This window comes from Gouania willdenowi, chromosome 17 (assembly GCF_900634775.1).
Source record: "Gouania willdenowi chromosome 17, fGouWil2.1, whole genome shotgun sequence".
In the NCBI taxonomy this organism is placed as follows: domain Eukaryota; kingdom Metazoa; phylum Chordata; class Actinopteri; order Blenniiformes; family Gobiesocidae; genus Gouania; species Gouania willdenowi.
In genome coordinates, this window is record NC_041060.1 from 1,462,388 (window position 1) to 1,488,476 (window position 26,089).

The following is a 26,089-nucleotide window of genomic DNA, read 5'->3' on the forward strand; positions in this document are numbered from 1 at the left end:
AGAGAGAGAGAGAGAGAGAGAGGAGAGAGAGGAGAGAGAGAGAGAGAGAGAGAGAGAGAGAGAGAGAGAGAGAGAGAGAGAGAGAGAGAGAGAGAGAGAGAGAGATGACATCTGGGTCTCTCTCTCTCCCCCTCCTCTCTGGGGGCGATCAATCATGGCTGACATGATGGAGCTCAGGCTGTAGGTGGTCATGCCGGCGGCAGATGGCTCTTTATCACTGGAGTCCTGGCCTCTCCATGACAACCACAGAGAGCAGGAAGTGACACATCCAGCCCAGTGAAGACAAGTGACCCACTCACACGTTCACATGGATTGGGGGGGGGGGGGGGGGGGGGGGTAATGAGGGGATCTGAGCCCCTTCATCTGCTTTATTGTTCAATGTGAGAATAGATTAGGATCAATGTGCACGTGAGAGAGAGAGAGAGCGCACGTCTCCATCACAGGTTTTAAACGTTTGTTCCAGATGTGAAGAAGGTTCCACAGGGATGAGATGTGAAGCTTCCATAGTAAAGCCCACCATAGGCAACTGGTGGCCCGGGGGCCACATGTGGCCATTAGATATGATGTTGTGTGTCCCCCAAAGTAAATTTACAGAATGAAATTTACAGGAAAATACACAAAATGATAAAAAAAAAAAAAAGATTACAGAAAAAGACTCAGAAAACACAAATTATTAACAGAAATTTAGGAAATGTCAGGAAAATACAAAAGATGACTAAACTCACACAACAAAAACACATTAAATGACTCCAATAACACACAAATGCAACAAAAATACACAAAAAGACGCCAAAGACACAAATTATCAACAAAAATTCAGGAAATGGCAGGAAAATACACAAAATGACCACAGAGAATACTACACACAATTACAGGAAAATACACAAAATGAGTATACAGCAAATTAACACAAAAATACATTAAATGATTCCAAAAACACAAATCCCATCAAAAAGCATAGATTTAGAGAAAAATACACAAAACAATAAAAATACACAAGATGACTCCAAAAACACACAAAACAGAAAATTACTGCAAAATCACGTAAATTGTCAACAAAAATTCAGAAAATGTCAGGAAAAGACACAAAAATCAACAAGCACACAGATAATGACTCAGAAAATGACACAAAACAATAATATAAAAAACACAAAATGACTAGAAAGAAATGCAAAATGACACCAAAAACAAAAAAAAAATGACCAAAAAACTCCAAAAGCAACAAAACCAGATAAAATAAAAATAAACAATATGACTCCAAAAAACACAGAAAATAAACAAAGCCCTGTGTTAAAGCTGATTTATTCTAAATGCTGACGTAAACGTTTATAATGTGACCCTCAGATCAAACTCAATCACACTTTAGTGCTGACAGAGGAACAGAATATTCCTGAACATCCTTTAATGGATGGAGTTTATTCAGGTTTCTGTGAGGACGGAGAGTTTCATGTTCTCTCAGTATTTATTGTCCTGATCCTCTCACTCTATCTTCTCATATTGTCTACGTCTCACACACTGATCTGATCTGCAACCACTAAAGAACCAAACTGTGTCTCCAGAACATTTTCAGCTCCTTCAGCTTCACATGGACATTAAACTAACGTAACTAACGTAACTAACGTAACGCTATCAAACATAAATCCAGACTTTTGCTCTTTGTAATGAAATACGTTTAAAAAAGAAATGTTCAATCTTCTGAATTTTATTTAACATTTAGATTCACACGACTTTATTCTGGATTTATGTTCAAACTTCAAAAGCAGACATGGAAACTGGTAGCGCGCGCGCGCGCGCACACACACACACACACACACACACACACACACACACACACACACACACACACACACACACACACACACACACACACACACACACACACACACACACACACACACACACACACACACACACACACACACACACACACACACACACACACACACACACACACACACACACACACACACACACACACAAAATAAATACAAAAAGAACTTATTTTAGTTTTAGGTGTTTCTGTCATTTTGACTAATAATAAACATACAAACATGGATCTGACTTATTATGTGATAAGTGAATATTTGTTGCTTTTAAATTGATAACACAAAGAAAATACTAAATTACAGAAAAATATACTAGACCACAATAAAAACTAAAATAACGAAATAACAGCTCAGGGAAAAAAAAAAAAAAAAAGCAAAACGACAGAAATTTAAATGGCGACATTAACAAAATTGTGCAAAAAATTTCTGTTAAAAAAAAAAATTACTTAAAAATGATGGAAAAAAAATCTAGAATGACAAATTTACAAAACAATGACAAAAAAAAAACAAAAACACAAGATTCCAAATTCATAACATAAAATATGACTCATTCCAAACAAAACCACTACAAAAATACACAAAATTAGAAAAAAAAAAAATACACAATGACCACAAAAACAAATCAGTCTTCATTATTTCCTGCATTAATGCTCATATCGGTCATGTGACCCTTAAATCAGATACAATCACATTTTTTTGTCCCCAATGTGATAAAAGACCTTCAGACGTACGGATGGATGTACAGTAGTGTGTGTGTGTGTGTGTGTGTGTGTGTACGTCATGTCTGGTGGACTTCACGCCCCACTTTCTCTAGCAACATGATACAAATACATCTGAATAGCAAAGATGTTCCTTCAAAACATGGATGTTCAAACAAGTATATGTACATGTACAAAATGTAGAATCAACCAAAAATACACAGACTCAAATCACACAAAGTAAGACACAAACATGGACGCAAAATGACAGAAAAATACACAAAACACTGACAAAAATACAAAAAATTACTTGAAAAAATTAAATTTCAAAAAATGACAGGAAAAAACACTACAATTATAACTAAGACACAATCACTTGGAAAAACACAAAATGACAACTAAACCCATGAAATGACTGAAATAAAAAAAACAAAAACCCACAAAATGAAACACAAAAAGGACAGAAAAAAAAAAAAAACAAAACAAAAAAACCTTAAAATATCAAATATTTATTTGGCAAAAACGCTCAAACGTAAAACATTTCAGAAATTGACAGAAAAATACATAAAACAACGAGAACGCTACAATTATAAGTAAAACAAAAAAATCACTTGGAAAACAATACAAAATCACAAAAAAATATTACAAAGTAAAAAAATACACAACTAAAATTGACGCCCAAAAAAAAAAAAAAAAAAAAAAAAAAAAAAAAAAATGATTACATTAACAATTTTCTACGAAAACACAAAAAACAGCAAAATATAGAAAATGACACGAACCCTTTATGGTTTCCTGTAATAAAAGACGAGACACAGGCTTGTATTGGTTTCCTAGGCGAATATCATGATTCACTTTTATTAAAAGCATCATAGCTACAGTTCATCATACATGATGTCTCAGAGAAAAAACAAAAAAAACAACAACAAAAAGACACACACCAAAGTAAGAGAAAAAACATTTACATGGTATGTCTGTAAACTTCAAGGCTAGATAAGAATTTTGAGGTAATGCTCTTCAGCTTGCTGGCTAAAAGTAACAAAATGTCCATTTCTCAAGAAAAAAGTAGCTCTACGTAATAAAGGTACCTGATTATTTTATTAACTCTTTAACACCAGTGCATCAACAGGAACAGACGACAAAACACTTTGATTGCAGTTCTTATTTTGTCCTCATTTACACTTTTCTTTCCTTTTCTAGTCATACGACACTTGTGGTTATTCATGCGTTTGTTGTTGTGAGTCGGGGGGTGTGGGGGTGTGGGGAGGGTGGGAAATGATGGTGGGACATTCAAAAAGCTGCCTTGGTTATTGCTGTGTCAGCATTCTGAGAGGGGATGGAAAACAAACAAACCACGCCCCCCTCCCTGTTACAAAGGCGTGGCCACTGTGTGTGTGTGTGTGTGAGAGAGAGAATGCACTTCCAATGGTTTCAAACGCTCGCAGCACCTGATTCGTCTCGTTAACTGGCCTTAGGGAATGAAAACGAACCGTGTGCCGCTCGCGCTCGTCAAGTAAATAAACGTTAAAAACACAAAAACAAAAAAATAACGTGAGGCAAGAGTTGAATTTCATGAACGTCTCAGTGTGGGGTTGTTTTTGGGGGCGTGGCCATGATGTCAGTGTGCGTGACTCGAGCAACAGTGTTAGGAGCAGCACTTTGAAACTAGTCGTAATGATCAAAAAAAAAAGAAAAAAAAAAGAGTTAATACAAAAACAATCAGCCGACCAATCAGCTCGTCCGTGCGCTCCTAAGAGAACAAACCTGATACATCATCGCCACCCTGAACCCCACGCAGGCCCCGCCCCCATCGGTAACGTAAGCCCCGCCCACTGGGTTCAGACGTGGCAGTGGAAAGACTTCAAACTGGGTTTTTTTTCAGTGATGGGACTGGGTTTAACAGTATTTTAACAGTATTGGTTCAGCGTGCACAGCCAGAGCGCACGTACGCACGCACGTACACTCCAGTCTGAAAACACAAAAGCAGCAGCGAGGACGAAACCTCCCGGAAACAGTCACATATCACAGAAAAAGAGTGTGTGTGTGTGTGTGTGTAGTGGTGGATACCTGATTATAACAGTGTGTGTGTACAAGTTACGATCTATGTGTGTGTGTGTGTGTGTGTTACCGTTGTTCCTCCTCTGCTTCGTCCGAGATGTGTTTCAAACCAGACGAAACAACTTCATTACCCACAATTCCTTTCTGCAGCAGCGTTAACAGACAGACAGGTGCCGTATCGCTGTGTTTTTAGTAGAAGTTTGCGTTAATAATGAAACAGTCCTGATGAAGGAGGCGGAAATAAAGTCTTGAGAGCTGAAAACAGCAGCAATAATAATAATAATATTAATGGTAATAATAATAGTTGTAATAAAATTAAAGATACTATTGAAACCTTGTCGTCCTGTTTGAAGAGTCTGTGTCTGAACTACAACATGGATCAATCAGAGAGATAAAGTCCACACACACACACGTGCACACACACGTGCACACAGGAGCTAATGTATGTATGTAATGTTTACCTGGCCTTAGAAAGAAAACAAAAACAAACCGAGTCCAAAAAAAAAATCATCAACAACGCAAGAGAAGAAGAAAAAATGTGAGTTTATAATAGTTTGGGTATTTCTTTCTTTCTGTGGGAGGCCTGTAAACGCAGAGGGGGCGGAGCTTAGAGGGTCAGAGGTCAGCTCAGTCACTCTTGTCCTTCACTGGTTCTTCCTCCTCCTCCTCCCCGGCCACGCCTCCTCCGTCCTCCACGGCCGAGTCGTCCATCTCTCCTCTCGCCAAGTCACTCTCCGCTCCCGCATCTTCCTCCTCATCCTCCTCTTCCTCACCCACACATTTCAACGCCTCTTTTTTGTCCTCGTCGTCATTTTCTTTCCTCGGGGGGTTGGAGGCCACGCCCCCGGCGCCGCCTCCGCCGCCCAGGGCCCCGGCCATGGCGCTCTGCAGCTCGGCCAGGGTGGAGGCTGTGGGGAAGCCGGGCAGGGTGAGGCCCCCCAGGCCGGGGGACAGGAACATGGAGGGGTAGAGGAGGCCGGGGGCCATGGTGGACAGGAGGAATGGGTTGAAGGCCAGGGAGTTGGCCGACATGCCGGCGGCGGCCAGCAGGGCGGCGGCGTCACCATTCATGGAGGCTTCGGCTGACGAATCAGCAGCGGGGATCAGAGCGCTGGTGGTGGTGTCGGCCCCGCCCTCGCCGTCCGTCTCCTTCGTCCTCCTCTTCTTCACTTTCTTCACCTCCTCCTCCCCCTCGTCCTCCTCCAGTGCCCTGTCGCTGTCCTCTTCCTCCTCGTCTCTCTCATCTTCCTCCCTCTTCCTCTTCCCGTCCTCACCTTCCCTCTCCACCGTCCCATTGGTACTACCCGTTGCCGTGGTAACAGTGGAGTTGGACGCAGCGCTGACGGCGGTCGCCAGGTTGCCGCCGAAGAGCCCGCCCAGGCTGAACATGTTGGGCAGGGCGGCGGCCATGTTGGGGAGGCCGCCCATGCCGGGCAGCATGAGGGGCAGCATGGAGGCGGCGGCGGCGCTAGCGGCTGCTTGTTTAGGGTCAGAGGAAGTCGGGAACGCCATCAGACCAGCAGCTAACTGGAGGGACTGGAGGCTCTGGAGAGACGACAGGTCCATCCCCCCAAACAAGCTGTTCAGGAGCAGAGGGTTGATGCCTCCTACAGACACAGACAGTTTTTATTGAACTTGTTGACCATGTAGGGCAGGGTATCAAACTCATTTTACTTCAGGGACCAAATACGGAGCTACAAAAACTTATTGAATTCATTGAACTTTTTTACTTCTTTTTTATATTTTCATCTCATCAACTCAGAAAATAAGTAAGTTTTTCTGTTTTTATAGGAAATGTTTTTCGGTTTTTTGGAATTGATGAGAAAATTTTTAATAGGAAATACTTTTCATTTTTTTTTTAGTTGAGAAGTTTTTATAAAAAACTAAATAAAAAACAAGGAACAATTTTTCATTTACTTATTTTAATCTCATCAGTAAATGATATATAAATGATAAAGTATGTGAGCATATCAGTCCCTGCAGGATCTTCACTTAAATTTCAGTGATTTTGGGAAAATTTCATGGAATAATTTGAGGAAAATTTGCCAGATTTTGGAAAAGTTTCAAGTTCTTTCAACAATTTGAGATAAAAAAATGACTCGTGATATAAAAAGTTCAAACCTAGGTCTACAAATATTGTATTGTATTTACAACTCAATTAGTTTACATTTACAAAATGTTTCATGTTTTTTCCATCATTTATACTTTGGGCCAAAATTGATGCTGTAAAGGGACCTGATTTGGCCCGCGGGCCTTGAGTTTGACACATGCTGTATGGGGTTGGTTTACCTGCTGATGAAGCAGCAGAGGCCAGTGATGCCTGTGCAGCCTGAGCTGCTGCTGCTGCCTGAGCGGCTGCTGCAGCTTTAGCGATCTCTGATTTAGGCCGTCGCCCCCGACGACGGGCCCCCTCCTCTCTGATGACCGGACCAGTGAGAAGACGATCAAACATGGCTTCTGGGAGGAATCCCTGTAGGTCAATCATTTAAGAATAAACTTCAACAATAAGAGCAACTACACGAGAAAAACACGTTTTTTCTGCTGAAAACAGATAGTGTTAATTAATTCGTTTATTTATATTTGGTGTATGAGTGACTGCCCTCTATAGGTTGAAACCCAGCTTCTACATCTAATTTTGCTATTCGCTGAGAATGGTGGTTTGTGACATTTTGGTCTCTTCTTGCTCCCATTTTTCACTGATTAAATATCTGCTGAGTAATGGTAATGAAACTGATACGTTTCCATTAAAGTCAATGTGTCCATTTTTACCGCCAGCATATGCGGCGCGTCACTGCTGCGTAACGACTCCGTCAGTCTGGAGCCCTCCGCAACAGATACGCAGACCTATTTTTGATGGATTCATTTTCTGACCCACTTGCTCCTTTTCAGGGTGGTGGGGGTCACCTGGTGTCTATCTCCACCGTTTTCCAGGCAGTAGGCGGGGCTACACTCTGGATAGGGTGGCAGTGGATCATATTTCACTAATAAATATAACACTTATCCATAATTGGATCACAATAATCTCCACAAAAGACGAAGATCTACAGGACATGATTTCCTTCTGCTTCCTCAGAAACTCTTTAGGAATGTTTTTTTTTTAGTCAAAGTACATCTTATATTAACAATATAAAGTCATTCTTATCAAAGAACCTTGAATGGCAATCAAATAACACACAAAAAAAAACATTTTTTACAATATTTCACATTTCTTTTTTCTAATAAAACATGTCATTAATAATCTGCATTAATTCTTATCAGTGTTTTTTATAGGAATCAACTGAACAACAAAAAGTCTCTCCTAGGGATGTCCTGATACAAGTTTTTCACTTCCAATACGATACCGATATTATACGACATCAGCACAAATCATACATACTTTTATTAATTTATTATTATTTATTAATTATTTTGTAGTGTGGAATGTTAGAAAAGGTTTAATCATGTGACGTTACTCACAGAACAATAATCAACAGTAGGGATGAGAAAAACTGACCCATTTATTATTTTTTTTTTTTTTTTTTTTTTTTTTTTTTTTTTTTACCTTGTCTGCACATGCTTTCGAAGGTTAACACTACAAGAAGTGCAATCTTTTGACAGCAATGCATATTTTATTATTGCAATTAAATAAATTTATTTATTTCATTGCATAATTGTGACCGTCACCAGCCCTCCCTAGGGAAGGGTAAGAAATACTTTATTAAAGGGAGGATGTAAAAAAGAGAGGACAGTGTTACACCAAGGTGAGGGGTTGGAGGGGGGTGGGGAAGTTAACAGGGAAGAGGGATACAAGATAGGATATGGAATGGGTGAGGAATAGTTTTAAGTGATGCGATGTGAAATTGTGGTTGTGTATATTGTGTTTATTGTTGTGTTGTCAAGCCAGTTTGGTGACCAGTGTGTGGTTTAGGAATAATGGTGGTGGCTGTGAACAGAGGAAGAGGTGAGTGGAAATTCCATAAAACAGGTATTTGGGAACAACGTGTCTAAGGTTGAGCCCAGTATGAGTGTTATCCCACAGCCCAAGGCCAGTGCATCCATGACAAATGTATTTCCAAGTACCGCCACTGCAAAACCCAAGAGCCGCCCCCGGGCCCGAAGAAGCAGTCAGGCCAGCAGCAAGAGCAGGCAGCCTAAGGGCCCCCGGCGACCACCCCACGGCCAAGCAGTCCCCCGAACGCCCCCAAGATCCCAAGCCGAGAGGCAGCCATCGCCCCCCCCATACACACCCGAGAAAGCCCCAAGGAGCCAAGGACCCAGCGCACCACGCCACCGATCCCACCCCCAACCCCCAGATCCCCCACCCCATCGACCCCCCCCACCCCCCCACCCCACCCCCGCGCCTAACCCCCCAAGGGGAGGGCCCAGAGAACTCCCTACCCGAGGCCCCAGCGGAGGAGCCGAAGCCCACACCCAGCAGACGACCAGAACCGCGCCGAACAGGCAGCCAGTGGGCACCCGCCGGCGAGCCCAGAGCCAGCAGGGGCCCGACCCCAGGCCAGAAGGACCCGGAACGGATGCAGCACCAGGAGCAGCCCGCCCAGGGAGGACGACCACACCCCAAGCCGCATAAGGCACCAGGGGGCCGCTGGGAGTCTCCCCGCCGGCCCCCAGGCACCCCAACCTAGCCCCCCACGGCGCCCCAGATCACCCTTCACTGATGCCGCCCGCGCCACGAGCTTCAGTTCTTTTTTTTTTTTTTAAAGCCAGGGCCCCCTCCAAGGGCCAAGCCAGACCGCCCCGCCGGGATGTGGCCCCCTATTCCGGCCCCCGACACCCTACCTCACGGGGCACTGCCCAAGCAGGGGCCGCACCAGTAGGTACGCAAGGGCGCGGCACGCGCCACCCGCCCCGAAAGACCCCCGCCAGGACCGGCCCGGCCAGCAGGCCAAGCACCCCGGGCCCCAGGAGCACCCCCCGGGACCAGGACCCCCCAAGGGCAAGCCCCCGGGCCAAGCCCCCCGGGACGCATCCCCCACCCCCGCCCGGGACCCGGCCACGGCCCAGCAGGACCGCACAGCAGCCCAGGGCCCGCCGCCCCCCGGACAGCGCCAACCACGGAGCAGCGCCCCCCGCCGGCCCGCGAGCAACCGGCGATCCCCACCGCGGGGACGGAGGCACCCCAACGGCACACATCAAGTGCGGGACAGCAGCCCCCAGCCAAAGATGCCCCGGACCCACCCACCAGTCCGCAAACGGCAGGATAGACCCACCAGGCGGCCGACAGCAACCCTCACCACCGGAACAGCTAGCGCCGCCCCCCAGTAAACAGCATCACCCCGAGGCGCCAAGCAACCCCGCCCCAACCCCGGCGAGGACACCAGCACCCCCCCAGCACACCCACCCCCCAAACCGGCGAGGCAGGCCGCCCCGGGCCCGCACACCGCGGGGCCCGCCCCCAAGGCCACCAGGAGACAAAGCAAGCACCAAGCCACACCCAAGGGGGAGAGGCACCCCCGCGCCCCACCCGGCCGACACAGCCCGGAAAGACCCCGCAAGGAGAGACCCCGGCAAAGCCCCCCCGAGACCCACCGCCACGCCCGACCGCACCATCTTGATGTGCTTTTACTCTATGCAGTGGCCCAGCCATCAACAGAGGGGCCAGGCCCCACCGGAGAGGCCCAAATATGTGTACCAACCCACCACCCTGTTATGGTGCCTCTCCATTCCCCAATGGAGAGGCACTTCCCGATCCCCTGTGTGAATGTGTGTGTTTGGTGAATGTATGGGGTGTAATTAAAAGAAGGGGGATGGAGGGGAGCGGTGCTCCCCCTCCAGCCTCTGTGGATTTATGTGTATGTGGTGTAATAGGCCGGAGGGTGTAAATGATGATACACCCTCCGGGGGGTGACATGTTGAGATGCGATTAAAATTGGAGGGATTAGTAGGGCAACTAGAGGTGGGAGGGCCGCCCCCACGCCACTACATAGTAACACAGGTGGCGGCCCCCTCCACCCCCAGCCCCACCATCCAGCCCCCCAAGGGTTGGGTATTGGTGTGTGGTGCATTTTGTGAGTGAGCCAGACCAGCTGGGAGTGGGGTGAAGTGAACATGTAGGAGGCCTGTCCAGTGTGAGCCGGGCCACGCGAGAGGGTAGATGGCGCAGACGGGCAAGTGGCACTGCGGGCCCATTTATTATTAACCATTTGGTTACAGATATTGTAACCGCGGCACAGTGACTGAAAAACGCTAACATTCATTAGCATTAGGGATGTAACGATTAATCGTAAGGCAGTTAAAAAACGATTCACATCGATACTGTGAAAATTGAATCGCAGTACTTTTTTTAACCAGCAGAGGGCGCTACCCAGAAGTGTTGGCGGCGAGCGAAATCTGCTAATACTTTCTTTCTGGCCATCTTCTACTCTTAAACATAGTCATAAATGATTCCTTACCCCTTTAGAACCGAAAGAATATCTGTAATATTACGTGAATATCTGTAAAAGTCACGTTTTTCTATTAGCTCTGTCTGCTAGCATAGCATCTCTTCTTCACTGCAAAATATCTGGGTTACCAGCGCCCTCTGCTGGTTCAAACAAATATCTACCCTAAATACAGTAAAATGACTGTTTTTTCCAAGTCCAATTGTTAAGGCACAAAATACATTTTCAGTTGCACTTTTAAAAATAAAAAGAACTATTATGCAGTTTTGTATTGTTTACCATAGAACCAGAATTTAAATAATAAACTTCTACTTCATTTGAATTATTCATTTATTTATTTCATTCAAGATTTATTTTTAGTTAAATTGCATTGTTTTGAACAGTTTATCAAGGGATTCTTTTGACAACAAAAAAATAGTATAGTATTTTCCCAAAAAAAATAAAGGAATATTTTTCAGTCATTTATATACAGTCCCATTTCGTAAAATAAATCGTGAATCGAATCGTATCGGGAGTTGAGTGAATCGTTACATCCCTAATTAGCATCATGTTTGGAAACCTCTAGAAATTGTGTAAAATTCTTAAAAAGGTTCATTTGATTATTGTTAAACTAAAAGTTAAGAGAAAGGAAAACATCTTTGTGACTCACCGACTGCTTGACGATGTCGGTCCAATCAGGAGCGATGGAAAACTCTGGATTCTCCAGTAGCCACCTCGGAAGCTCTTTCATTGGTGGAGCCATGGCTCCGCCCATCTGAAGAACAGGAGGAAAATAATAGTTTTAGCCCAGATGTTTCTGAATGATTACTTCACGCTGATGCAAACTAAAGTTGTGGGCTGCTCACTTTTCGTCCGTTGCGTCTGTTGACCACGGGCACCCTCTCCTCCCCCGTCAGGGTGTTGATGTCGATCTTGTTGGGGTTTCGGCAGCGATGGCGTTTCTGCTTTGGTTTGGAGAACTGAGAGAGCAGCAGCTCCTCGCTTTTCTGATGTTGAACACAAAAACAGTCTTAAGTAGGAGAATATCAGCAGAACCATGTGAAACCGTTGAGAACAAAGCACGTACTGGTGTGAATCCAGTCATGTCCATGCTGTATGTGGGATGCGACCTCAGCCACTCTCCCAGCTCCTTGTTGGAGACGTTGGGCTCATCTTCTTCCAGACTGGCAGCAGTGAGGGCCATGGCACTGGGACTCTGCTCTGGTACGGGTAGTGGTCTGTGAGCGCGGGGGGCCTCCTGAGCCCCCTCCATGGGTAGAACCTTTGATCCCTCAGCATCGTCCTAGTGAAGAACACAATGATGGAGGCTTAGACCAGGACGTGGGTCGAGTACAGGAACCTGCTGCTGTGTGAACACACACCCCTCCTGCTGCTCTCTTGTTGCTCATGAACAGCAGCTCCAGTCCTTCCACATTTTTCCGGCGTCCTCTCCTCCTCCTCATGATGGGCAGGTCGGCCTCCAGGGACCCGTTGGCTCTGTGGGTTGAGGGTTGGGCCTGCTGCAGCAGCTCCATCTGAGCTTTGAGGGAGGGGCTCGTCACCAGAGAGCTGGGGAAGGAGGCCAACGAGGGGGACGTCTTATGATGATGGTGCACGCCCTGAAACACAAAGTAGATACAGTTTAAGTCAAAGGTGTCAAACTCATTTTAATTTAGGGACCAAATCTGAAGTGGTTTTAGGTGGAAAAACGAGCACATTCAACAATAAAACGCATCCACTGGTGCCGACTCTACCCGGGAGAGACGCACATATGCCGACTCGGGCGGAGCAAACCTTTTTGCTGACACCTTGTTTGTGGAGGCACTATCGACACTGGAGCCACTTTCACACTGGTCTCTCCAATACACACAGTGCACGGGGGCGGCGCCCTTCCCGTGCGTGGGCGTGATTGCAGCGCCTGTGACTGACACTCCCCCAGGGTTTCAGAGCAGAGAAGTGCTTGTTTTGCCATGACTTTGAGACCTAATCTTATATAGTTAGTGATTTTTTTGATCTTTCAAATTTGGCTCAGTAGTCAATGACACATGTTTCTGTGGTGTGACAAACTCATAACACATTTATTTCTGCTTTACATGGACTTTAAGGCACCGACAATATCCAAGCAATAAGTGACAAATCTTAAATTTCCTTGATTTTGTGATCAATTTTTATTTAATTTGGGGAATAACTTGGGAATTTGTGGAAAAACAGTATTTACAACAATTTCAGATTAAAAATGGCCGCTATCACGTGATTTAAGCATTGGGAAAACTTTGTGCCCTGGAAAAAATGTGCAGTTTCATAAAATTTGAGTATTTAAAGGAACCAAAATATCTACAACTGAATAAGTTGGTGATTTACACAATGAATCGTGTTTTTGCTGTTATTTTTCTACTTTCTCCTGCGGGACGAATTGAGAGCTTTAAAGGGCTGCATTTGGCCCCAGGGCCTTGAGTTCGACAAGTGGTTTAAGTGAAAGGGTTTTGGTGTGAGAATGGAGGTATGACAGGTGGGGCACGACAAACAAGATGGCGTTTTTTTAATGCCAATGTTCTTAAAAATAATTCAATAAAAATCATTAACACTAAACATAACATAATAATGAATCGTCTAAAAGTTAAAAGAGCATTAATTTATTAGAATGCATTAGAAATGCCACTGGGAACAAAATGTAACATGAAACTAAAGTGCAAAAATTATGATTTACATCGGCATGTGAAGTGGAATAATAAACAATCTAAATAAAAAATATTTTCCCGTCTGTTTTAAGCATTTGTCACAGATTTCAAACAAGGTTTAATTATTTCCTCTATTTTTGACTACTGCACTTCTTTGTCAAGTGATTAATTTGATTTTGTATTTATTATTATTATGAAATATGTTACTTGCATTATGGAACACAATCAGGGTAGGGACCCCCTACGATGTGATGTCACCTGGTTGAAACAGCGTAGGGGGCTTTTCTGTGTTTTCCTTTTTTTTTTTTATTTAATTGGTACTGTCGATAAATACATTTTGGTTTTAAAGGTAGTAACAAAAAAACTTTAGCTTTACTTTACAAAATTTGTGAAAAATTCCTCGTGAGAACCCTGATGATACTGTTCACTGTCAGTTTATTTCCTTTTTTTGTTTTCTTTTGCACTTTTTCATTAGTTTTCTGTGGCTAATTAGTTTTTATATGACGTTTCTTGTTTCCCGTTAGTTCAATACATTTGAAAATGTGTTATTTGCCAGGATTATTTGCGGGCAATGGGCACAGGTCAAACCAAAACAGTTTGAGAACCACTGGTTACAGTTAAAGTGAAAGGTTCGCAGCACCTTGGTGAGGTCCATGGCCTGGTTCTGGGTCTCAGCAGCAGCGTGACTCTCCCTGAGCTGAGCCACCATCTCCATCAGGTTACGCCTCTTGGCCGCTCTCTCCGCCTCTATCTCAATCTTCCTCCTCCTCCTCCTCCTCTGTCGAGGCACGGTCAGACTCAGCGCGTCTTCCTGCAGCATCACATTAAACATTTACATTTCAGTGTAAAAGTAAAAGTCACAGAAAACGTAAAATGTTCACTTCTCGTGCACAAACGCTCACATGAACCTGCGGGGACAGCGTCTTATCGTCGCTGCCGCTGTACGCCGGGTGGATGCCGACCATCGTCAACTCAGCTAGGCTCCGCCTCTGCAGCGGGCTCTCGGTCGCCGTGGCTACAGGCACCGTGGGTGCCGTGGAGGCATGGCCCGGCATTAGGTTGGTGGGAAAGTCAAAGATGTGGCGTCTGTTGATTGGCCACTTGCCCTTTAGCACGGCCTCACAGATATTATCCATCCTATTGATCATCACTCGATCCTGGAGAGAAAAACATGGACTTATCAGTCACTTCATCATTTGTCCAATAATCTAACTCCATCTATGTTAAAAACTCAAATTGAAGCTTGATTTTTTTTTAAATTTTTTTTTTTTTTTAAATGTGTCCAATAAATTCCTAGTGTAGGCCTCGTAGATCAATAAATCCAAGATCATTTGCTCTCAACAAAGAAAATGCTAAAGGTTTAAGGCACAGCTGGAAAGTTTTGTTTAATCCGTTTGTTGACGCTGTCGGAAAAGTTGCTGCATTGCATTGTGGGATGTGGAGTCAGATACATGGATATACTTCTATGCATTTGTCTATGGGACTCCACATCCCGCAGAAAACAACAAAAGGAGTATTTACGATGGAGATGAAAACAAATGTTTGAGCTGCAATTTCAACCTTTTATGTCTTCTTTTGGGCAAATGATTATGGATTTATTGATCTATGAGGCCGACACTGATTTAGCTATAAAAACGTTTGTGTTTTAACAAGTTTGGCCCAAAATCTTTGAAATGTACTTATTGGATAGATTTTTCAGGTCACAACTGTTTTTTTCCTCTTTCTATAAACAAAAGAGGTTTACATCGACATCTTTAACTTCCTGATTTTTTTAGAGCAACTAAAAGCAGCACAAGTTTGCATTTTGAGTGAAAAAGCTACTAAATTATCTAAAAATTAGGCTGAATGTTTCACTCCAATAGAAAACAATGGAATGTTTACAGGTAGTGGGGAAGTGTGACATCATCAATCATGTGATTTCAAGAAGGCAGAACACATGTTCTAAAACTGCAACTAAATGAACATGGTGCATAATAATAACATAGATCTTCTAATAAGTAAACTTTTAAGATTTTAGCCAAATTTGTAGAAACAGCAGAAGATCTTTAAGTTGGAAACTAAAAATAGTTTCTTTCATTTTTATTGAAATCCCAAACCCCCTCAATAGCATCAATATCATCACATTTTACAGCAGAAGTGACTTCCTCAGCTCTTAAAACGGCAACTCTGACTTTTCATCACTTAGCACGGTTGTAAAAATGTCCTTCATTAAAAGTGTTCACTATTAACGAGTGCCTGTAAATCAAAAATAAAAACCTTATAACTCTGAAGCAGCAGCTGGGGGTTTCACATCCAAACCACACAGCTATTATTTTATTGTGCTCTATACATTGTGGAAAGATACATCTTCATTAAGCCTGCTCCATTAAACCAGTTCTATAAATAATTCAGGACTCACCTTTGGCCAGAAGGAGAAGGCAAAGGCACGGTCCTGTAAGGCCTGCAGTGCAGAGGTTTCTGGTAGGTCATCTGGACAGAAACCGTCTCTGGTTTCGTCCCTGGCTGACGTGCTCAGAGACGCAATGCTCTCCTCGTCAAAGTTCTTCTGTTCTGATGCAGCGCTCGCTGAACGGAGAGAAAAAAGTCACATTGCAACTGTTAAATAATAAGAGCTTCTGGATCGTTATCAAGGGATTCTGGCTCATTTTCTTCTCTCATTAAGACACTGATGAGTCATGAGGGGAAACACCAAAAATAGCCTGTGACTGAAGGGGGCGACAAGTAGGACAGAGAACCTGGTGACCATTAAATATAACTGCGTTTGGTGAATCTGGTTAACATTCTCTAAGTTTACCTAAAGCAGGCATAGGCAATTGGTAGCACTCCCAAATTAAAAATACACACAAAAGGGCAAAAAAAAAAAAAAACAATAAAAATAAATGGCATAAATACTGTACAAACTGCAACACAAACACAGAAACTGACCCTTTCACACAGAATGACACCAAAAATGTACAAAACAGTAACAAAAACACACAGAATGACTCCAAAAAAAAAAACAACGGCTACAAAAACACAGAAGATGAGAAAAACAGCAACAAAAACATACAAAACTACACCAAAAATGTACAAAACAGTAACAAATCACACAAAATTAGTTCAAAAACAGAACGGAAACAAAAAGACAGAAAATTAAACAGACACACAAAAAGATGACGACAAAAAAAACGCACAAACTGACCCCAAAATAGCACAAAACTGCAACAAAAACAAACTGACCCAAAAGGCGGACAGAACAGCAACTAATAACTGACCCCAAAAACACACAAAAATACTCAGAAAACACACAAAATTACTCCAGAAATATTCAAAAAGGCAACACAAACACAAATACGAACTAAACGGCTGACTGACCTGCAAAAAGCAACAACAAAAACATCCAGAATGATTTAAAAAAGCACTAAACAATAACAAAAAAATAAAAATATATACTAAATTGATGATAAAATACACACAAACCCTTTTTTGCTTCCCGTGTTAATGCTCAGATTGTTAATTTTTCTAAATGCTGACATGAATGTTGATCATGTGACCCCAGGATCATATTAGTGACGTAAACAAAAAGCCTCCTCTTACCTTCAGCCTGTGAAGATTTCTCTGACTTGTCATCTTCATCCATTCTCTCCTCCTCTTCCTCCTCTGGACTCTTCTCTGTGTCGGCAGACTTTGGTGATTTGGGCGACTCTGGGTTCTCTTTGTCTCCCTCATCCAGCTCTGCTGTGGCTTTTTCACTCTGTGGTTCTTTAGGAGGCGAGTCAGAGGGTCCTGGGATCTTAACCTCACTCTCCTGCTCTGTGACTGAGCCAGACGGACTGGAGCTATTTTTATCTTCTGGCACTTCATCTTGAACAAGTTGTAGCTTCTCAGTCTTGACTTGTTCTCCTTTATCCGCCTCATCCTCGAGCTCTTCCTCATCTCTTTGTATTTTGGGAAGAGCGTTGTCTTCTTTCTTCACCTCGTTCTCTGGTTTCACTTCAACCACAGCTCCTTCCTGCTCCTCCACAGTCTCTGTTTTTGTGCATAGAACGTCTCCTCCGTCTGTTTCCATCTTCACCTCCATCTCTGCGCTGATGTCCTGCTCCATCATCTCTGCTTTAGCTTCGTTTATGGCCACTTTAGCAGCAGCTGCGGCACTGGCTAGCTCTGCTGGTGTGAGCAGTGGTGCAGAGGAGCCTTCTGCTGCACCCAGTCCTACTTTGGTCATTTCCACAGGGAGGACGCCCGCGTTGTTGACGCCACTGCCTCGGTGACCGGTAAAGCGCTGATGGGCGTCCAGGAAGGCCAGCGACGGGTCATTGAGGATGTGGTAATCCGTGCGGCTGACGCCATGTTTGGAGGCCCCCAGCAGGAGGTCGCGGTCGTGCCGGGCACACTCCCACCACTCTGGGAGGTCCGGGGACGGCTGGCACAGCTTGAGGCGCTCAGAGAGCAGTGGGTGAGGAAGGACCTGCTCTCGGATGCGACGCAGGAGCTCAATGCGATACAGGGTGCGAGAGGCACGCTCCTCTGTGATGGGGTCGATGATCAGAGTCGGGTCTGGGAGTTCTGTGTGAAAAACAGACAGTCAGATTTTTTACTTTTACATTTTAAATGTAGTTTTTATTCATTTCAGCCAACACAGTACAGTAAAAAGTTGAGTATCTTTTTAAAAATAACCCAGCAAACCCTTTAGGGATCTCAGTTTAGAACCTGCCTTTTCCCCTCTTCGCTCCTCCTGTTGTCCTCCCACTTTTCATCTAAATACGGGGCACTGCCCTTGTGGCGACCCACAGTTCTCCCGCCCTTGTCCTCCCATGTGCTTTAATGTCATGTGTCTTCATGTTTTATTGGACAGGACGTAATTGAAACTAAATTTCCCCAGTGTGAATAGGAATAAGTAAAACAACACAACCAGGAAACCACCCAAGAGGGTAAATTATAACAGAAAATATAACAAAATAAAACGTTAGAAATAGACAGAGGTGACGAGTATTGAAGTACAAATACTCTGTTACTCCACTTAAGTAGTTTTTTCTTGTATCTGTACTTTACTTGAGTATTTACTTTCTACTTATTACTATTACTCCTTTTTAAAAAAAAATATCAGTACGGAGACAATAGAAGGCACATTATAAATCTTCTAAATCCAAAACTTATTTTAAATATTTAGTGATTTTAAGCATCCTGGGTAACTCATACCTGTCTCAGTTTTGATCTGCATCCTGCAGACGCGTTTGCACATAGCAATAAATGAGTAGTAGTACTTCTCCAGGCTCTCGTCAGTTTTCTTGTCCAGGCGAGCGAACGCTCGAAACTGGGACCAGTCGAATTTCTGACGCTGAGTGTCAAAGACGACGCCAAACGTAGACACGACTCGATAGAAGTCGGCTTCTTCACGACGAGTCCATCTGGAAAACAGAGCCGCTTTAAAACCAAAACTTACTTTGTGGATGTTCAATTATTTTGCAACAATGTTTTTCCATATTACAATTGAAGATGTATCATATTACTAAAGGTTTTGTGGCTTTAACGGAATCCTCTGCTGTTTTTAGAAATGTGGCCCAAAACCTTCAAAATGTGCTTATTAAAAGATCTATGTCTCACAAAACATTATTATGCACCATATTCATTTTATTAACTTTTAAAAATGGGACTACTTTACAGTTTTAGAACCTGTGTTCCTCCATCTTGAAATCACATGATTGATGATGTCACACGGCCCCACTGCCTGTAAACATCCCATTGTTTTCTATTGGAGTGAAACATTCAGCCTGATGTGAGCTAATTTAGCAGCTTTTTCAGTCAAAATGACAACTTGTGCTGCTTTTGGGCGACAATGCCAACTCTGTGGTTTTGTAGTAGACTCCATTAACAGTGCACTGACACGCTCTGATGGCTGAAGTTCGCGAGTAATTACAAACTGTTGAAGACACACAAGCCCTGAGGATAGAAGTCCTTTTAAAGATCCCGTGCACAGATTGTTTTCGTGTCACAACTGTTTTTATCCTTGTTTGGTAAACAAAAGAGGGTGACACCGGCATCTTTAACTTTTGACGTTTTATTTAGATCAACCAAAAGCATAACAAATTGCTGTTTTTGCCGAAAAAGCTGCTAAATGATCTAAAAAACAGGTGAATGTTTCACTCCAATAGAAAACAATGGGATGTTTACAGGCAGTGGGGCCGTGTGACATCATCAATTGATTTCAAGATGGAGGAACACAGGCTCTAAAACTCTAAGTAGTCCCATTTTTAAAAGTGAATAAAACGAATATGGTACAAAATAATTCCAAAGGTTTTAAACCACATTTGTAAAAACAGTGGAGGATCCCTAAGAGTAGCAGGGAGTTACATATGATCTTTGAATTTAAACTGACTTTAGGAGCCTTTTGAAAGTGGACCATGTCAGTAGCCCTACCTCTGCCTTCTCTCCTTGTAGAACATGGCTCCATCAGCCATCATGGAGCTGCTGGTCATCACTGGCGGCGCCTCTGGCATGAACTGCCCACCTTTGGCAAAGTATGCAGTGTTTCCTTTGGCCAAATACGGGCTCCCTTCTGCCATGAAGACTCCCGCGCCGTCTTGGATGTAAGTAGCTCCGCTCCCCGTGTCCGTAACCATGGTGATGGAAGGCAGAAACTCCCTGCGCCGCCGTCGTCGGCCGTCTGGGCGACTGAGGGCCTCCTGGCGGAGCTGCTCTCTGCGGTTGGAGCGTTGGTACGCCGTGATCAGGCGGCGGAGACGAGCCGTCAGAGCTGAGGCCGCCGGCCAATAGAGGCGCTCGTTTGAGTTCGAAGCTCCGCCCATAACGGCTGCGGTTTGGCCGTTTTCACCTGCTTTAGCTTCAGGACGAGAGCGAGAAGGGATGGGATCATCAGTACGTTATCATTTTTACACACAGCAACACTCAGAGGTGACATTTTAACACTCCTTTGACACCAACAGTGATGAGTAATCTGACATTTATGTGTGTACAAAATATGTTCTTAATAATTACACTGATGATGGCCTTTCAAGTTCGCCGGTTCACCCGTTTTGAAAACAATTGTCATTTATGGAAATGCTGAAAGACTTAAAAAGGGCTGCACAGATTCTCAGGGTTACACTCTGCTCTCCATTTGCAGGTGGTCGACAAGTGTGGCTAATATTTCATCTTAAATTCAGTCCTCGTTGAAGCAAATGCTCATCAAATCTGTTCAGTTAAAGACCTTTAAAAGGACCCTCCACTGTTTTTGCATGTTTAGCCTAAAATCTTTTAAATGTATTTATTAGAAGATCCATGCCAAACAATTTTGCAAAACACATTATTTTGCACCATATTTGTTTTATTAACTTTTAATAATGGGACTACTTTACAGTTTTAGAGCCTGTGTTCCTGTATCTTGAAATCACATGGTTGATGATGTCACACGGCCGCACTGCCTACATTCCTTTTTGTTTTCTATTGAAGTGAAACATTCAGCCTGATTATTAAATCATTTAGCAGTTTTTTCAGTCAAAATACCAACTTGTGCTGCTTTTGTTGCTCTAAATAATCAGGAAAAGTTAAATATGTCGATGTAACCCTCTTTTGTTTACCGAAAGAGGATAAAAACTGTTTGTGACCCGAACAAAAATCTGTGAGCACGGGGCGACAGTTTACTCTGTGGTTTATTAGTAGCCAACAAAGCAGAGCTTTCCCTTAGAGCTCTCCTGAGGGACCTTTACTCTCCCTTAAACAGTGCGCTGACGCGCTCTGATGGCTGAAGTCAGTGAGTAATCATGGACTGCTGAAGACAAACAAACCCTGAAGATAGAAATCCTTTTGGGTGAGAGTTATTTAAGTGTTTTATCCTCTTTTAGTAATCAAAAAAGGTTTACATCGACATATTTCACCTTTACTGGTTATTTAGAGCAAACTAAAGCAGCACAAGTTGTCATTTTAACTGAAAAAGCTACTAAATGATCTAAAAATCAGGCTGAATGCTTTACTTTAATAGAAAACAAAAGGAATGTTTACAGGCAGTGGGGCCGTGTGACATCATCAATCACGTGATTTCAAGATGGCGGAACACAGGCTCTAAAACTGTAAACAGTCCCTTTTTCTAAAAGGCAATAAAATGAATATGTGCACAATAATGTGTTTTGTTAGACATAGATCATCTACAAAGTTCATTTTAAAGATTTTAGGCCAAACTTGTAAAAAACAGTGGAGGATCCCTTTATCTCTCCTACCATGTTTGTATTAAATCATGGTTTACCTTCGTTCTCTCCCTCGATCGTTTCATCCTTATCATCCAGTGGAGAGTTGGTGAAATCGTCCATGTCGTCTTTAAAAGTCATTCGCAGTGGCTTATACTCAGGATCTTCATCCTCCCTGAAACCAAAGAAATGTGATGTTTAGGAATAAATGAACCCCGTTAATGTTTTTACATACATGGAGTCGATATCAAAAGAAGAGGAAAAATGACAAAAAACATTCAAACGGACACAATGGGAGGAAAATATGCTGCTTTATGGTCAGCGCCGCCCGCTCCTCTTACCCCTCGACACCATCTGCCATCATGTCAGTGCCCCTCTGCTCAGCAGCGATAGCTTTAGCGTCTGGCATGCCCACTCGCTCCAAGAAACACAGGGAGGGGTCGGCTCGCATGGAGTTATACTTTTCGTAGCCTGAGGATGGAGAGAAAGAGGAGAGATGGAGAGATCAGTTACGTGAAGAAAGAGGAGGAAGTCGTGAACTAGAGCTGTGAAGCAGAGTCGTCGCACAACAAGCTGGAAAAACTCCTCGAAAGATGAGCCACAGCAAAAAAGTTGGGCCGACTCACAAGTTGTGGGGGTAGGCAACACAGACGCACGCACGCACGCACACACACACACACACACAGAGGTTCCATATTAAATGAAGGAACTGACAAAAACAGCAGCAGAAGGGCAGACCCCAGGAGCCAGCTGCTGACAAGACAGACAGCCTGTCTGCATGTGTGTGTGTGCACACAAACACTCGCCTCTGATCTAGACGTGCATGTGTGTGCGCGTGTATCCAAGTGAGCCTGCAGGTGCTCATTTGTGTCGGAGAAACAGAGAAGATGAGGACGAGGGGAAAGCGTGCGTGTGTGAAAGTGAGCTGGTGGCGTGTGTTTGTCCGTTAGGAGCGTTCAGGCAGAACAGATTAGAGTGTGCAGATCCTACGGAGACACATCAGGAATTAGTGAGAGGAGGGAACAGCAATGGGAGGGAAAAAACACACGTCCAAGAGGTTGCAAAAAAAAAAAAAAAAAAAAAAAAAAAAAAAAAACACGGAGAGAAAACGGGAGAGAAGTGGCTACGTTTACATGAGAGCTTTAATTCCACTTTAATTAGGAATACAAGTTAATCCTTGTGAACACCTATATCTGAATGAAAATGTTCATTCCAATTAAACTTAAACTGATTTTAACTCCAAATTGGATTAAGTCTTCGATTACGATCGTTCTGCTGCTTGCTCGTCAATGCAATGGCACTACAGGGGGGTACTTGAGAAAGTGTTTAAACAAATAAAAGAGTCTTGGTCCCACCCCAGGAGTGATATGACCGTAAATGATACGAATCAGTGTTTTTCTACCTTGGGGTCAAGACCCCATGTGGGGTCGCCTGAAATTTAGGAAAAATATAAATAGATTTTTGAATTTTTTACATTATTATTCTTTTTTTAATAACACAACAATCTTCAACAATTGTATTTTTATGTGAATCTATTTCAACCAAAATGAAATACAAATAATATTAATAATTCTAGAACAAAATGCCATCAAATGGGGTCACAATCCAAAAAAGGTTGGAAACCACTGGACAATGTTTCATTCCACTTATTCACCTAATGAGGTTCTTTAAAATGTGTGTAATCACTCCGTCATTCCATCATTGTTCTCTATAGTTGTTTTAAATAGTTTTCTAAGCAAGATGTTGCAGTCGGACAAACTTGGATCAGAAATAAGAGAATCGAATTGAAAGAAGGTGAATAAACGTGTTTTTCTATGTAAACCTCAATTCAGAATTAAAAAACTACTACTACATGTAAACACGAAGCAGAACACTTTATTCTGAATTAAAAACATGTCCTGAACCATGGTTCCAATGCTACACTTCAACCTTTTATTTTCCTTCATCACCATTTCAATTAGGTAAACATTACGTACACAAATTTTCTTCTCAAAATGGCGAAAATATGATATAAATCTGGATAATTTTATTTTCAAATAAAGTCTGACCAGGAAAACAATTCGGGTTAACTTCCCCAAAAGTAAATGTACAAAATGTTAGCAAAAATACACAAAAGAACAAAATGCATTATCAGATCAGGCTTTCCCACATTTTACCAGACAAAAAAAAATTTGAATCGAGGCGTATACTGACACAAAAAAGCCTCAAAATGAGCGCACAGAAAATATTAAAACCTATATTTTCATTGATTAGGAATAGGAATGTAACTATTAATCGTAAGGCAGTTAAAAATCGATTCATAGGTATCACGGTTGATATCGATTTTCTGACAATTGAATCGCAGTACTTTTTTTAACCAGCAGAGGGCGCTATCCGGAAGTGTTGGCAGCGGGCGGAGTCTGCTAATACTTTCTTTCTGGCTGCCTTCTACTCTTAAACATGTTAATAAATGATTCATTACCCCTTTAGCACCGAAAGAATATCTGTAATATTACTTGAATATCTGTAAAAGTCACGTTTTTCTATTAGCTCTGTCTGCTAGCATAGCATCTCTTCTTCACTGCAAGATAGCCGCATGCCAACCGACCACTGTGTTACCAGCGCCCTCTGCTGGTCCAAACAAATATGACGTAAAACAGTGCAATGACGGTTTTTTTTTTTTAAAGTCCAATTGTTAAGGCACAAAATACATTTTCAGTTGCACTTTTAAAAGAAAAGAACTATTATGCAGTTTTGCATTGTTTATTATAGAACCAGAATTTAAATTAATAGGCTTCATTTTCATTTGTATTATTCCTTTATTTATTTAATTCAAGATTTATTTTTAGTTAAATTGCATTGTTTTGAATAGTTTATCAAGGAATTCTTTTGACAATGAAAAATAAAAGGAAAATAATACAGTATTTTCTAGTTTTTTTCCAAAAAAAAATTTGTCTACAGTCCCATTTTGTAAATGAAAAAATCGCGAGAGAATCATATCGTGAACCCAGTATCGTGAATCGAATCGTATCGGGAGTTGAGTGAATCGTACATCCCTAATTAGGAAGCTTAACAAGGTAATCAATAGATGGGAAAAAAATTAGATGACATTTGTTTTTACTGTATTTTACAGCTGATTTAGGACCCATTAGCATTAGAGATGCTAACAGAAAGCTAACACAGGAGGAAGGTTAATTATTTCAGGCTCAGTAATTGAACTTTCGTAATTGAGAATGTAACTGACTTTCTGAAGATAATTATAATTTTTTTTTATTGTAATTGGAAAAAATGCTGGCAACTGTAATCATAATTGAGTTGTAATTGAACATGAATAATTAAAGATGTAATTGTAACTGAAAAATGTAATTGATCCAAACTCTGGCGTGTGTGTGTGTCTGTGTGTGCATATCCAGCCATCAATCACACTCCCAACAGCACAATGAGCCTGCCAGCTGCATACCGCTATCGCTATGGCAACACCAATCAACTGGTGGCAGCAGAAAAGGGTGGATCGAGTTTGTTGTGTAGTTTGTTGTGTAGTTGTGACACTGGGCTGGAGTCACTGGAGTGTGGCCCTGAAAGTGTGTGTGTCCTAAGGTGACGACGTGTGTTATCTTCATGTCTGTGAGTGTGTGTGTGTGTGTGTGTGTGAGAGAGACATGTGAGCGAGCAGCATGTATGAAGGAGGATTATTAGTAATGGCCGTGTCCAGAGGGTGTGACAATGACACGGTGCAGGGCAGGAGGATGTTCTTGTTACCGTGCTTGAAGACGCCGACCAGCAGGGATTTGTCCGCCTCGCTGTCCCACCAGTCAGCTGGGACCTCAGCGTGGAATGGTTGAGGGATCCAGATATCCAACATGCTGTGACAGACAGAAGAAAATATATATAAAACCCACCAGTGCCAAGTTTCACCTTAAACAGGTGATCATGTGACCAGTTTAGCTGTTATCGTAATGGAAACATGAAAATCTAAGTGAGTAAATCAAAGGCTAAAGATAAAAAACAAAAGATCAAAGCCAAAGTGTTCATTACTTAATAGTTTATTACTGGCTAATACAGGATGAGTAATAAAAACAGGAATTAGGAGGCTAGAGTTAATAAAAAGGACAGAAAACCGGTGATTAACAGCATTAAAGTTTAATCATATTTAACTGATTTCTTATTTTCCCAACAATTATAACCAGAGGCTCAAATTATCGTACTGTTTTTTGATTTTCTACAACGTCATTAATTCCAGCAAGTTAGTTTTGTATTCTTTTTTTTAACATATTAGTTTGTTAGTGTTTAGTGAACATGTAAACAAAGCTACCGTATATTAATCTGATACTATTA

At 42.6% G+C, this 26,089-nt stretch overlaps 1 protein-coding gene across 1 annotated transcript in view; it reads right to left on the minus strand.

Moving 5' to 3' along the window:
• Positions 1 to 3,346: 3,346 nt before the first annotated feature.
• Positions 3,347 to 26,089, minus strand: part of chd7 (chromodomain helicase DNA binding protein 7) — a 119,026-nt gene continuing 96,283 nt past the window's right edge. Inside the window, 15 exon segments of the mRNA XM_028472066.1 lie at positions 3,347 to 6,186; positions 6,869 to 7,049; positions 11,609 to 11,713; positions 11,805 to 11,945; positions 12,026 to 12,241; positions 12,321 to 12,557; positions 14,257 to 14,427; positions 14,519 to 14,773; positions 16,015 to 16,181; positions 17,193 to 18,161; positions 18,795 to 19,003; positions 20,013 to 20,436; positions 21,835 to 21,950; positions 22,117 to 22,246; positions 25,514 to 25,617. Of these exon segments, the coding sequence (XP_028327867.1) occupies positions 5,207 to 6,186; positions 6,869 to 7,049; positions 11,609 to 11,713; positions 11,805 to 11,945; positions 12,026 to 12,241; positions 12,321 to 12,557; positions 14,257 to 14,427; positions 14,519 to 14,773; positions 16,015 to 16,181; positions 17,193 to 18,161; positions 18,795 to 19,003; positions 20,013 to 20,436; positions 21,835 to 21,950; positions 22,117 to 22,246; positions 25,514 to 25,617 (4,405 nt within the window). The 3' untranslated portion in view covers positions 3,347 to 5,206.